Here is a 12,897-nt window from a genome sequence, read left to right as displayed (position 1 = left end):
AGAGAGAGACAGAGAGAGGAAGAGGGAGAGAGACGGAGAGAGGCAGAGAGAGAGAGACAGACAGAGAGAGACAGAGAGAGAGAGACAGAAAGAGAGAGAGACAGAGAGAGGAAGAGACAGAGAGACAGAGAGAGGAAGAGAGAGAGAGACAGAGAGAGAGAGACAGAGAGAGAGAGACAGAGAGAGAGAGACAGAGAGAGAGACAGAGAGAGAGAGACAGAGAGAGAGAGGGAGAGACAGACAGAGAGAGGGAGAGAATGGGAGTGAAGAGGACCGGGCCAGTTGGCCAATCACCGGGGCAGGGTGCAGAGCTCAGGGTTGGGCCCCAATCCCCTCCCTGGCTCCCTCTCTGCCCCCATGGAGAGGGCACTCTCCCCTGCAGTCAGCGCGGGCAGCGCAGGGGGGGTTCGGAGGAGTGACAGGGGAGGTGACAGGCCAGCTCGAAGGCGCGGGCAAAGGCCTGTGGGCAGCGGGGGCAGCGGAAGGAGGGCTGCTGCTCCCCAGGCAGGCGGCAGCGGTGCTTGAGGAAGTCCACCAGCTGGGGGAAGGTGCAGCGGCAGAGCGCACAGTCGTAGGCCTCGGCGCGGGAGCGGTGGCGGCCTGGCTCGGCCGGGGACTCGTCCCCGACCCGCAGATCACGGCGTCCCAGGAAGGGCGGGGGGGACGAGTCCGGGTGTCCCACCGGGAGCGAGGGGGGCTGGCTGTCCTGTGGAGGCCCCGGGGGGGTCGGGAATTCGCCCGGCTGTAGCAGCGGGGGCGGGGGGCCGTGCGGGAAGTCAGGTCCGCGGGACGGGGGACGGATCCAGGTGCCCTGGGAGCCTGGGGGGGGCTGGAGCTCAGGGGGCAAAATGGCGCGGGAGTGCGGGAGGCCGGCCCCGTGAGGGTCTGGAGGCCCCGGGGGTGGGGAGACGGCGCGGGAGGGCGGAGGGTCAGCTCCCTGGGGGTCGGGGGGCTCGAGGGGGGACGGGACGGCGCGGGAGGGCGGAGGGTCAGCTCCCTGGGGGTCGGGGGGCTCGAGGGGGGACGGGGCGGCACGGGAGGATGGGGCCCGGGTCCTCTGGGGGTGAGGGGGCTCGAGGGGGGACGGGCCTGTGCGGGAGGGCAGGGGGTCAGCTCCCCGGGGGTCGGGGGGCTCGAGGGCAGCGCGGGAGGGCGGGAGCCCGGCCCCCTCCCCCCCGGGGGCCCCCCCGCCCTCCCGGAAGGCCCGGCAGTTGCGTCGCTGGTGGCCCCGGAGGCCGGAGGGGGCTTTGAAGGCCTTGCCGCAGGCGGGGCAGGCGTGCGGGCGCAGCTGGGTGTGGGTGCGCCGGTGCCGGCCGAGCATGGAGGAGCGGGTGAAGCCCTTGCCGCACGAGGGGCAGACGTAGGGGCGCTCGCCCGTGTGGAGGCGGGCGTGCTGGTCCAGGTCACGGCCGCTCTTGAAGGCGCGTGGGCAGGCGGGGCAGGGGTAGGGGGCCTGGTCCGAGTGCGAACGGCCGTGGCGTGCCAGCTCGTAGGGGTAGCGGAAGCCCTTGCCACAGGCCGGGCAGGTGTGGCGGGGGGGCTCCGGCTGGTGGCGGCTCTGGTGCTTGAGGAGGTAGGAGGCCGTCTTGAAGCGCTTGTCGCAGGACGGGCAGGCGTAGGGGGTTTGGTCGCTGTGCGTGCGCAGGTGCTGCGCCAGGTAGTGTGGCCGCTTGAAGCGCTTGTCGCACAGCGGGCAGGGGTGGGGCGCCTCGTCCGTGTGGGTCAGACGGTGCCGCAGCAGCTCGTAGGAGTTGACAAAGCCTTTACCGCAGGCCGGGCAGCCAAAGGGCCGCTCGTCCGTGTGGCTGCGTTGGTGTCGCAGCAGGTGGGAGGCCCGGCTGTAACTGCGGCCACACTGCCCGCAGACGAAGCCGGGGGGCGGCGGAGGGTGCCCGTGGGCGGCCTGGTGGGCCTGCAGCTCGCCCGAGGCGGCAAAGGCCAGCCGGCACAGCGGGCAGGCGAAGGGGCCCTGGCCCTCGTGGCCCTGCAGGTGGTGGCGCGCCAGGGCTCCCGCGTCGGCGAAGGGCTTGCCGCAGACTGCGCACTTGACCCGGGGGGGCGGGGGCCGGGGGGCCGGCGTGGAGCCCCGGCACCGGGGGCAGGGGGCGCCGGGCTCCAGCGTGGGCTGCCCGCAGTCAACGCAGTTGGCGTCGCCAGAGGGGCCGGTTTCCTTTGCCGGCTCCTCCCCTTCCTCCTCCTCGGCCGTCTCCGGGGGCAACGGGAGCGGGAGTGGGGGCGGGGGCCTCTGGTGGAGCCGGCGATGCCGCCGCAGGGTGCCGGGGTCCCGGAAGGCCTTGCCGCACTCGGTGCAGGGGTAGGGCCGCTCTCCCGTGTGCCCGTACTCGTGGCGCAGCAGGTGGGCCGAGCGGCTGTAGGCCTTGCCGCACACACCGCAGCGGAAGGGGCGCCGGCGCGGGGGTCCGTGCTGTGCCCGCAGGTGGCAGGCCAGCCCCTCGGGCCGGCCGAAGCGCTGGAGGCAGACCGGGCAGCGGTGAGGGCGCCGGGGGTCGTGAATCAGCTGGTGCCGTGCCAGCTCGTAACGCTCCTTGAAGGCCCGCCCGCAGTCGGGGCAGACAAAGGCGGGCGGGCGCTCGTGGCGACGCCGATGTTTCTGGAGGTACCAAGGGGTGGCAAAGCGCTTGGGGCACAGCGGGCAGAGGTAGGGGCGCTCGGCATCACCCTCCTCGGACAGCACTGGCCCCCTGGCGACCTCCTGCGGGCACCGGTGCCGCGCCAGCACCTGGAAGTAGCCAAAGACCCGCCCGCAGCTGGAGCAGATGAAGGGGGTCCGAGGCGGGTGTCGTGCGCGGTGCCAGCAGAGGCGCCAGGAGCGCCGGAAGCGCTTGCCGCAGTCACCGCAGCGGAGTGGGCGCCGGGGCAGGAGGCCAGGCCCCTGGAGCGCTAATCCCTGGGCCCCTCCCCTCCTCATCGCCACCGCACTGCTCTTTGGAGGTCGGACGCGAGCGCGCATCCCCGTCCCACGCCTACCGAAGCCGCCCCACGCGTCCCTCCCCGCCTTCCGGACGGTGTCTCTGTCTCTCTCGTTCTCCTGTCCTCCATCGCGATGGCGCACCGGCCCCTCTGCCGCGGGCTGCGTGTAGCAGGGGCTGTCTTGGGGATCCCAGCCAGGTTCGCTCATCGACGTTGGCCGCGGTGCTTGGGGGTGGGGGGCCGGCTCGCGACGGGAGTCCGCCTCTGGCTGGGCTGTGTTCGGCGCCGGCCCCCGCCACGGGTCTTCTCCGGCCTCGTCCTCTCGCCAGCTATCCCTCTCCCTTTGCTCTCGCTCTTCCTCTTCTCCAGGGCCATGCGCAGTCCCTCCGTCCGTGCGTGTCCAACGATGCGCGCGCGCGTGTGTGCGCGTTGCGGGGCAGGGTGGCGAGGGGCTTGAGGGCGATGCAGTCAATGCACAGAAGCCCTGCAAGAGAGGAGGACAACGCAAAGAGGTATTTGAGACCGGAAGCGGCCACCCGACCCCAGGAGCCATTTTTGGTTTTTTTTGTCGAAGTTTTTCACCTTGAACTCATCAGAACAGTGCTCCCTTTCACCCACATCCTTTCCTAAGTGAGTGCACAAATCTTCACCCTCCTTTTTTTTGACAGAAACATCGGACCAAGAAGGACATGGTGACAAGAGGGGATCCAATCCTCCCGCGAGCCACTAAGACCAACTTTAACACCCCTGCCTCCCTTCCAAGCCTCTCCCAAAAAATCTCTCCACCGCACAGTCCTGAAACTGACCCGTGTGAGAATCCGGAGTAGAGAATTCCCAATAACACCTTTGAAATTCATCACAATTCTATTTATATTCAACAGATTTGCAATTATGTTAAGTCCCGATTAATTCCGTCTTCCAATACTTCTGTTTGAGTCGGTTTTTGAGATCAGCGTGTACAAGTTGTGAAAAGTCGGCCAGCCAGCTTCCCAAGTCTGCTTTCCATTGTAACTTCGACCCTACGTTCCCACCGACCCCCCGATAACCTTTCACCCCCTCAGTTTTTATATATTTACAAATTTTCATATTTAAATATATTTTTATCGAGGTTAAAGTCACGATCATTACAAGTTCAGATATTAATCGAATTTTATATTTTTATCCAGATTAAAGTTTGAAAGATTGAAGATTGAGGTAGATAACGTGGTTAAGGCGGCATACGAGACATTTGCCTGTATTAGCCGAGGTATAGAATATAAGAGCAGGAAGGTTAAGATGGAGCTGTATAAAACACTGGTTAGGTCACAGCTAGAGTACTGTGTGCAGTTCTGGTCGCCACATTATAGGGAAGATGTGATTGTACTGGAGTGGGTGCAGAGGCGATTCACCAGGACGGTGCCTGGGCAGGAGTGTTTCAGCTATGAAGAGAGGCTGGTTCGGCTGGGGCTGTTTTCATAGAATCGCTATAGTACAGAAGGAGGCCATTCGGCCCATCGAGTCTGCACCGACCACAATCCCACCCGATCCCCATAATTCCGCTTACTTACTCTGCTGATCCCCCTGACACTAAGGGGCAATTTAGCACGGCCAATCCACCTAACCCGCACATCTTTGGACTGTGGGAGGAAACTGGAGCACCCGGAGGAAACCCACGCCTTCCTTAGAGCAGAGAAGACTGATGGGGGGGGGCGGGGAGAGCCTGTTCGAAGTGTACAAAATTGTGAGGGACACTGATATGCTAGAGGGGAAGAAACTTTTCCCATTCGTGGAGGGGTCAATGATGGAGGGGGGGGGAGGCAGAGATTTAAGGGAAGCGGCAGGAGATTTAGAGGGGATTTGAGGAAAGACTTCTTCACCCAGAGGGTGGTGGGAATGTGGAACTTGCTGCCTGAAAGGGTGGCAGAGGCCGGAACTCTCACAACGATTAAGAAGTGTTTAGATGAGCACTTGAAACACCATCGCATCCAGTACGGAGCAAGTGCTGGACAGAGGGATTAGAATAGATAGGTATTGGATGGCCAGCACAGGCATGATGGGCCGAAGGGCCTTTCTGTGCGGGAAAACTTTCAGACTCGATATTAGGCAGTCCTCATGGGAACAGGATTCCCTCGCTGAATCCTGTTCAGAATTGCCAGTACCATCAGAATCTCACATTTCATTACGGGCAGGTTGTGATGGGGATAGTGCGATTCTGCAGCGGGATATCGATAGATTGGGAGACTGGGTGGAAACCTGGCGGGTGGAGTTTAACGTGGGGAAGTGTGAGGTCACACACTGGGGTCGGAAGAATCAAAAGGCAGATTGTGTAAATGGGAGAGAGACTGCAGGTCAGTGAAGTGCAGAGGGATCTGGGTGTTCTAGTGCATGAATCACAAAAAGCTCACAGGCAGGTCCAACAAGTTGAGACGGCAAACGGTATTTTATCCTTTATTGCAAAGGGGCTGGAGTTTAAAAATAGGGAGGTTTTGTGGGAATTATACAGGGTGTTGGTGAGGCCTCTCCTGGAATACTGCGCACAGTTTTAGTCCCCTTACCTAAAGAAGGATAGAGTGACATTGGAGGCAGTCCAAAGGAGATTCACCAGGCTAATTCCTGGGATGAGAGGGTTGTCCCCTCCGGAGAGACTGAATAGTCTGGCTCTGTATTCCTCGGGGTTTAGGAGAGTGAGGGGTGACCTTATTCAAACATATCAGATCCTGAGGGGGTGTTGACAGGGGAGATGGTGAGATGTTTTCACCAGTGGGAGAGTCTGGAACAAGGGGACAAAGCTACAAGATAAAGGGCCGGTCACTTCAAACTGAGGTGTGTAGAAATCTCTTCTCCCAGAGGGTGGTGAGTCTCTGGAACCCTCTGCCCCAGAGGCTGCTGGAGGCTGGATCATTAGAAGTGTTTAAAGTGGAGCTGGGTAAATATTTGATCGATTGGGGGATAGAGGGCTGTGGGGAAGTGGCCCAGAAAAGGAACTGAGGCCAGCATAGATCAGCCATGGTGGTATTGAATGGTGGGGCAGGCTCGAAGGGCCGAATGGCCTCCTCCTATTTCCCGCACCAAATTCAAAGCAAAACTGCTTTTCCCTGGGCTTTTGTATCACGGAATAAATAAATACAATTCTACATTCTTAGATTTAAGATATCTTTATTCAGATTAATCCCTTTTGATTACAGTTTATACATCTACAGACATTAATATTTGAATGTATTTTTGAGATTAATCTCTGATCATTCTTACATTTGTTCACTCACAGTTTATGATATTAATTCCTAATTTTTGCCTTTACACATATTTAAAAGCAAGATATTTTTACTGGGATTAATCCCTGATGCAGTTTATACGTTGGAATATTTTAATATTTGTGTTCATACTGATTGTTGTAGATATTTGTAGATATGAATATTTTAGTATTTGCGTATATTTTTAAACATTTTTGAGGCTAATCTCTGACTGTTAATAGCCAGCTATTCTAATCCCTCTGTCCAGCACTTGCTCCGTACTGGATGCGATGGTGTTTCAAGTGCTCATCCAAACACTTCTTAATCGTTGTGAGAGTTCCTGCCTCTACCACCCTTTCAGGCAGCGAGTTCCACATTCCCAGCACCCTCTGGGTGAAAAAGCTTTACCTCAAATCTCCTCCTGCTCTTTACCTTAAATCTTCCCCCTCCTCCCTCCTACACCCAGCTCACTAATCCCTCGACCAAAGAGGAAAGGTTCCTTCCCGTCTACTTTATCTAAGCCACTGATGATTTTATACATCTCAATCATGTCCCTCCCTATGCGATAAAGAAAACTTCTCCAGCCTACCCAATCTCTACGTTCATGACTAAAACACTCCAGCCCAGGCAACATCCTGGTGGATCTCCTCTGCACTCTCTCCAGTGCAATCACATCCTTCCTATAGTCTGGTGACTGGAACTGCACACAGTACTCTAGCTGTGACCTAACCAGTGTTTTATACAGCTCCATCGTAATCACCCCTGCTCTTAAACTCAATGCCTTGGCTAATAAAGGCAAGTTGCCTTCTTAACCACTTTATCCACCTATCCTGCTACCTTAAGGGCCCAGGGTACATGCACTCCAAGGTCCCTCTGATCCTCGGTGCTCCCCAGGTTCATCATAGTTAAGGAAGTCCACCAACGCCTCTACTTTCTCAGAAGACTAAGGAAATTTTGGCATGTCAGCTACGACTCTCACCTGGCATGTCAGCTACGACTCTCACCAACTTTTACAGATGCACCATAGAAAGCATTCTTCCTGGTTGTATCACAGCTTGGTCTGGCTCCTGCTCTGCCCAAGACCGCAAGGAACTACAAAAGGTTGTGAATGTAGCCCAATCCATCACGCAAACCAGCCTCCCATCCATTGACTCTGTCTACACTTCCTGCTGCCTCGGAAAGCAGCCAGCATAATTAAGGACCCCACGCACCCCGGACATTCTAGAACATAGAACAGTACAGCACAGAACAGGCCCTTCGGCCCACGATGTTGTGCCGAGCTTTATCTGAAACCAAGATCAAGCTATCCCACTCCCTATCATCCTGGTGTGCTCCATGTGCCTGTCCAATAACCGCTTAAATGTTTCTAAAGTGTCTGACTCCACTATCACTGCAGGCAGTCCATTCCACACCCCAACCACTCTCTGCGTAAAGAACCTACCTCTGATATCCGTCCTGTATCTCCCACCACGAACCCTATAGTTATGCCCCCTTGTAATAGCTCCATCCACCCGAGGAAATAGTCTTTGAACGTTCACTCTATCTATCCCCTTCATCATTTTATACACCTCTATTAAGTCTCCCCTCAGCCTCCTCCGCTCCAGAGAGAATAGCCCTAGCTCCCTCAACCTTTCCTCATATGACCTACCCTCCAAACCATTCTCTCTTCCACCTTCTTCCGTCGGGAAAAAGATACAAAAGTCTGAGGTCACGTACCAACCGACTCAAGAACAGCTTCTTCCCTGCTGCTGTCAGACTTTTGAATGGACCTAAGTTGATCTTTCTCTACACCCTAGCTATGACTGTAACACTACATTCTGCACTCTCTCGTTTCCTTCTCTGTGAACAGTATGCTTTGTCTGTATAGCGCACAAGAAACAATACTTTTCACCGTATGCTAATACAAGTGACAATAATAAATCAAATCTAAAATGTATATCCCTTGCCTTGCTTGTGCTGCCCATCAAGTTTAATTAGAAATTAATTTTAAAATTATTTATTCACACTTACCTCCACTGAGTTCATATATTTACTGATATTTATATTTGAAAATATTTCTATTTGGACGAAATATGTTGATTTACAAACTAGATAAAGTTTCTTATCGCGATTAATCTGTGTTTGTCACTTTGCATATCTAGATATACATTTTAAGAAATGTTGTTGGATTTAACATCTGATAAGTTCATATCTCTGCACAATATTCAAATCTTACGCTATCATTGATACTTATATCTGATCATCGCAATTAGGCATATTAAGATTTAAGATATTTTTGAGATTAGCCTTGATATTTATATATTAATAACATTAATTCTGATTTTTGCAATTCAAGATATTTAGATTTAAGATATTTATTAATTGCCAATTAAGTTCATACATTTATATTTTCATAAGATTCATGATTTTTTGCAATATTTAGATTTAAGATATTTGATATTGTCTGATTTTAATATTTAGATTTAAGATATTTTTATTAATTCCTAATTAATAGTTCATACTTTTATATTTTCATAAGATTCATGATTTTTGCAATAATAGATATTTAGATTCAAGATATTTGATATTAATATCTGTATTTTTGCAATAAGATATTTAGATTTAAGATCATAGAATCATAGAATCGTACAGTGCAAAAGGAAGCGATTTGGCCCATCGAGTCTGCACCGACTACAATCCCACCCAGGCCCTATCCCCACAACCCCATGCATCTACCCTAGCTTGTCCCCCTGACACTAAGGGGTAATTTAGCACGGCCAATCCACCTAACCCGCACATCTTTGGACTGTGGGAGGAAACTGGAGCACTTGGAGGAAACCCACGCAGACACAGGGAGAACGTGCAAACTCCACACAGAGAGTGACCCAAGCCGGGAATCGAACCTGGGTCCCTGGCGCAGTGAGGCAGCAGTGCTAACCACTGTGCCGCCCATAAGATATTTGATATTAATATCTGATTTTTTTGCAATAATAGACATTTAGATTTAAGATATTTAAGTAGCGATTAATCCTAATCATTGCATCTTATATATTTGCAGATATTTATATTTTAAGATTGAGTCCTAATTTTTGCAATTAGATATTTAGATAGCTTTTTATCAATGTTAATGTCTGATTTTTGAAAATTTACATTGAGATTAATCCTGATCAGTTTCTACATGCATATTTGTATATTTTAATAATTAAGATCCATGATTTTTGCAATTATATATAGATTTTTTGAGATTGTGTTTTTTTTTCAATTCTAGATATTTAGATTTAAAATATTTCAATAAGCTAATGCCTGATTATTAATCCTTATCTTTGCAGATATTGATATTTTAATGATTCAGATTAATTCCTGATTTTTTGCAATAATAATTTAAATAAAGATATTTAAATGGGGATTAATTCCTAATTATTGCAGTTTATATTACTGCGGATGCTGGAATCTGAAACCAAAAGAGAAAATGCTGGAAAATCTCAGCAGGTCTGGCAGCATCTGTAAGGAGAGAAAAGAGCTGACGTTTTGAGTCCAGATGACCCTTTGGCAGCGGATGCTGCCAGACCTGCTGAGATTTTCCAGCATTTTCTCTTATTGCAGTTTATAGCTTTGCAGATGTTAAGAGTTTAATAATACAGATTCCTGAGTTTTGCAATTATAGATATTTAAGAGTTAAATAGGAATTAATGCAGTTTATAGAATCCAATAGTGCAGGAGGCTATTCGGCCCTTCTGAGTCTGCACCGACCACAATCCCACCCATGCCCCATAACCCTATTTTACCCTCGCTAGTCTCCCTGACACTAAGGGGCAATTTAGCATGGCCAATCCACCTAACCCGCACATCTTTGGACTGTGGGAGGAAACCGGAGCACCCGGAGGAAACCCACGCAGACATGGGGAGAAAGTGCAAACTCCACACAGACAGTGACCCAAGCCCGGAATCAAACCCGGGTCCCTGGCGCTGTGAGGCAGTAATGCTAACCACTGTGCCACCCTATATATTTGCAGTTATTATATCTCAATGATTAAGATTAATTCGGGATATTTGAGGTATGTAAATGCCTAAATATTGCAGCTTATATCTTTGCAGAGGTTGAGGGTTTGATAATTAAGATTAATTCCTGACTTTTGCAATAATGGATAGTTAAGATATTTAAATGGGGATTAATTCCTGATTTTTGATGTTGATATCTTTGCAGATGTTTAGAGTTGAATAATTTAGATTCCTTATTTTTGCAATTATAGATCTTTAAGATTTAAAAGTTTATATATTTGCAGATACTATATCTCAATAATTAAGATTAATTTTTGCAATAATGGATATTTAAAATATTTAAATGGGGATTAATTCCTGATTTTTGGAATTAGACATTTAATAATTAAACGGGAACTAATGCAGTTTATATATTTGCAGATATTTATATCAATAATTCAGATTAATTCAGGATTTTTGCAATTATAGATATTTATATTTTAATGATTCAGATTAATTCCTGATTATTTGCAATTACAGATGTTAAAGTATTTAATTGCCTGATTTTTTTGCAGTTTATATCTTTGCAGATGTTGGGAATTTAATGATTCAGATTCCTGACAGTTGCAATTATAGATATTTAAGATTTAAATGAGAATTAGTGCAGTTTATATATTTGCAGATATCTCAATTAATATTAATTTAGGATTTTTGCAACAATGGATATTTAAAGTATTTAATTGCCTGATTATTGTAGTTGATACCTTTGTAGAAGTTGAGATTCTGGGAGGTTATTCCCACTGTTTATCTGCTTTGCACCTTTGCAGATGGAGATATTTTGACAGATTTGGGTTTATTTTAATCCCTGCAGGTTCCCCCTCCAGCCTGACCCCCCCACATGTTGCAATGCAGGGTTGGGCTGTTGGGGGAGCCACCCCCCTGGCTGTGGGGTGAGTTTGGAAGGATTTATTTACCTTGTCTGTGTTGCTGCAGCTGCCTCCCCTCCCTGTGTCTGCCTCTCTGCCAAGGGCCTGGGAGCCACTTCCGGTCAGAGCCCGACCCCTGACCCCAGCCCGGCCCCGCCCTCGCCACACAAAGGCACTTCCGGCGGAGCTCAGCGACCGGAAGTCACTGGGAAGGCCAGAGAGGGACGGACCCGCCACCCACTGCGGAGGGGTCCGCCCTTTACCAACCGTCCGGCGGGGAAACCCAAGCCCCGCTCAGACAGTCCTCCCAGAAAAATCATCACATTCCATCAGAAAGGTGCAAATAAAACTCAATTTCAGTCTAAAAATTGCAAAAATCAGGGATTAATATCAATGAAACCTTTTAAAGTTTAAATATTGATCATCTGGAGTAATCAGGGATTAAACTGAAGACAAAATTGTCCCTAAACAATCCAAATCTTAAATTATCTGGGATTTATCTCTATTAGATGTCTTAAAATATAAATATCTACAAACTGCAATGATCAGGGAGCAATGGCAACCCAAATATCTTAACTCCAAATATCTATCATTGCAATTATCAATTATTTAGGGGCACAGGTTTCGGGGAAAGATTTAGAGGAGATGTGCGGGGTAAGTTTTTTACACAGAGGGTGGTGGGTGTCTGGAACTCGCTGCCGAGGGAGGTGGTGGGAGCAGGTACGATAGCGGCATTTAAGGGGCAACTGGACAAATACGTGAATAGGACGGGAATGGAAGGATACGGACTCCGCAAGTGCAGATGGTTTTAGTTTAGGCATCATGGTCAGTGCAGGCTTGGAGGGCCAAATGGCCTGTTCCTGTGCTGTACTGCTCTTTGTACAGCAATGAAATACCTTAAAATACAAATATCTACTGACTGGAATGAACAGGAATTAAGCTCAACTGAAATATCTTAATCCTAAATATCTACAATTGCAAATATCAGGGATTTACCTCAATTAAATGCCTTAAAAGAAAAACAAACTATAATAATCAGGAATTAATCTCAAGTAAAATATCTTAATCCTGAATATCTATAATTGCAATTATCAGATTTACTTCAAATTAAACATGTTAAAATATGAATACCTATAAACTGGAATATTCAGCGATTAATATCACCTGAAATATTTTAAATCTCTCTCACGCACACTCACTCTCTCTTTCACCCACCCACGCACACTGTCCAATCAATCTAACCCACACATCTTTGGACCGTGGGAAGAAACCGGAGCTCCCGGAGGAAACCCACGCAGACACGGGGAGAATGTGCAGACTCCACACAGACAGTGACCCAAGCCGGGAATCGAACCCGGGTCCCTGGCGCTGCGAGGCAGCAGTGCTAACCACTGTGCCACCGTGCCCCCGGGAATCGAACCCGGGTCCCTGGCGCTGCGAGGCAGCAGTGCTAACCACTGTGCTGCCGTGTAAGCATAATTTAGCATAGCCATTCCACCTAACCCACACATCTTTGGACCGTGGGAAGAAACCGGAGCACCCGGTGGAAACCCACGCAGACACAGGGAGAATGTGCAAACTCCACACAGACAGTGGCCCGAGCCGGGAATCGAACCCGGGTCCCTGGCGCTGCGAGGCAGCAGTGCTAACCACTGTGCTGCCGTGTAAGGATAATTTAGCATGGCCATTCCACCTAACCCGCACATCTTTGGACTGTGGAGGAAACCGGAGCACCCGGAGGAAACCCACGCAGACACGGGGAGAATGTGCAAACTCCACACAAACAGTGGCCCGAGCCGGGAATCGAACCCGGGTCCCTGGCGCTGCAGAGGCCAAGTCACTGAAAATATTCAATAAAGAGATAGATCACTTGT

At 50.4% G+C, this 12,897-nt stretch overlaps 1 protein-coding gene across 1 annotated transcript; it reads right to left on the bottom strand.

The window, feature by feature from the left end:
• Window positions 1-281: 281 nt before the first annotated feature.
• On the bottom strand, window positions 282-11,151 carry LOC144487114 (uncharacterized). Its single transcript, XM_078205172.1, has 2 exons — window positions 11,072-11,151; window positions 282-3,415 (listed from the first exon to the last, which is right to left on the bottom strand). Exon 2 carries the CDS (start codon window positions 3,137-3,139, stop codon window positions 383-385), a length of 2,757 nt encoding a protein of 918 aa, XP_078061298.1. The 5' UTR covers window positions 3,140-3,415; window positions 11,072-11,151; the 3' UTR covers window positions 282-382.
• Window positions 11,152-12,897: the final 1,746 nt, after the last annotated feature.

This window comes from Mustelus asterias, unplaced genomic scaffold (assembly GCF_964213995.1).
Source record: "Mustelus asterias unplaced genomic scaffold, sMusAst1.hap1.1 HAP1_SCAFFOLD_597, whole genome shotgun sequence".
In the NCBI taxonomy this organism is placed as follows: domain Eukaryota; kingdom Metazoa; phylum Chordata; class Chondrichthyes; order Carcharhiniformes; family Triakidae; genus Mustelus; species Mustelus asterias.
The sequence above is the reverse complement of the archived record's forward strand: the minus strand, read 5'-3'. Positions and strand labels throughout refer to the sequence as shown.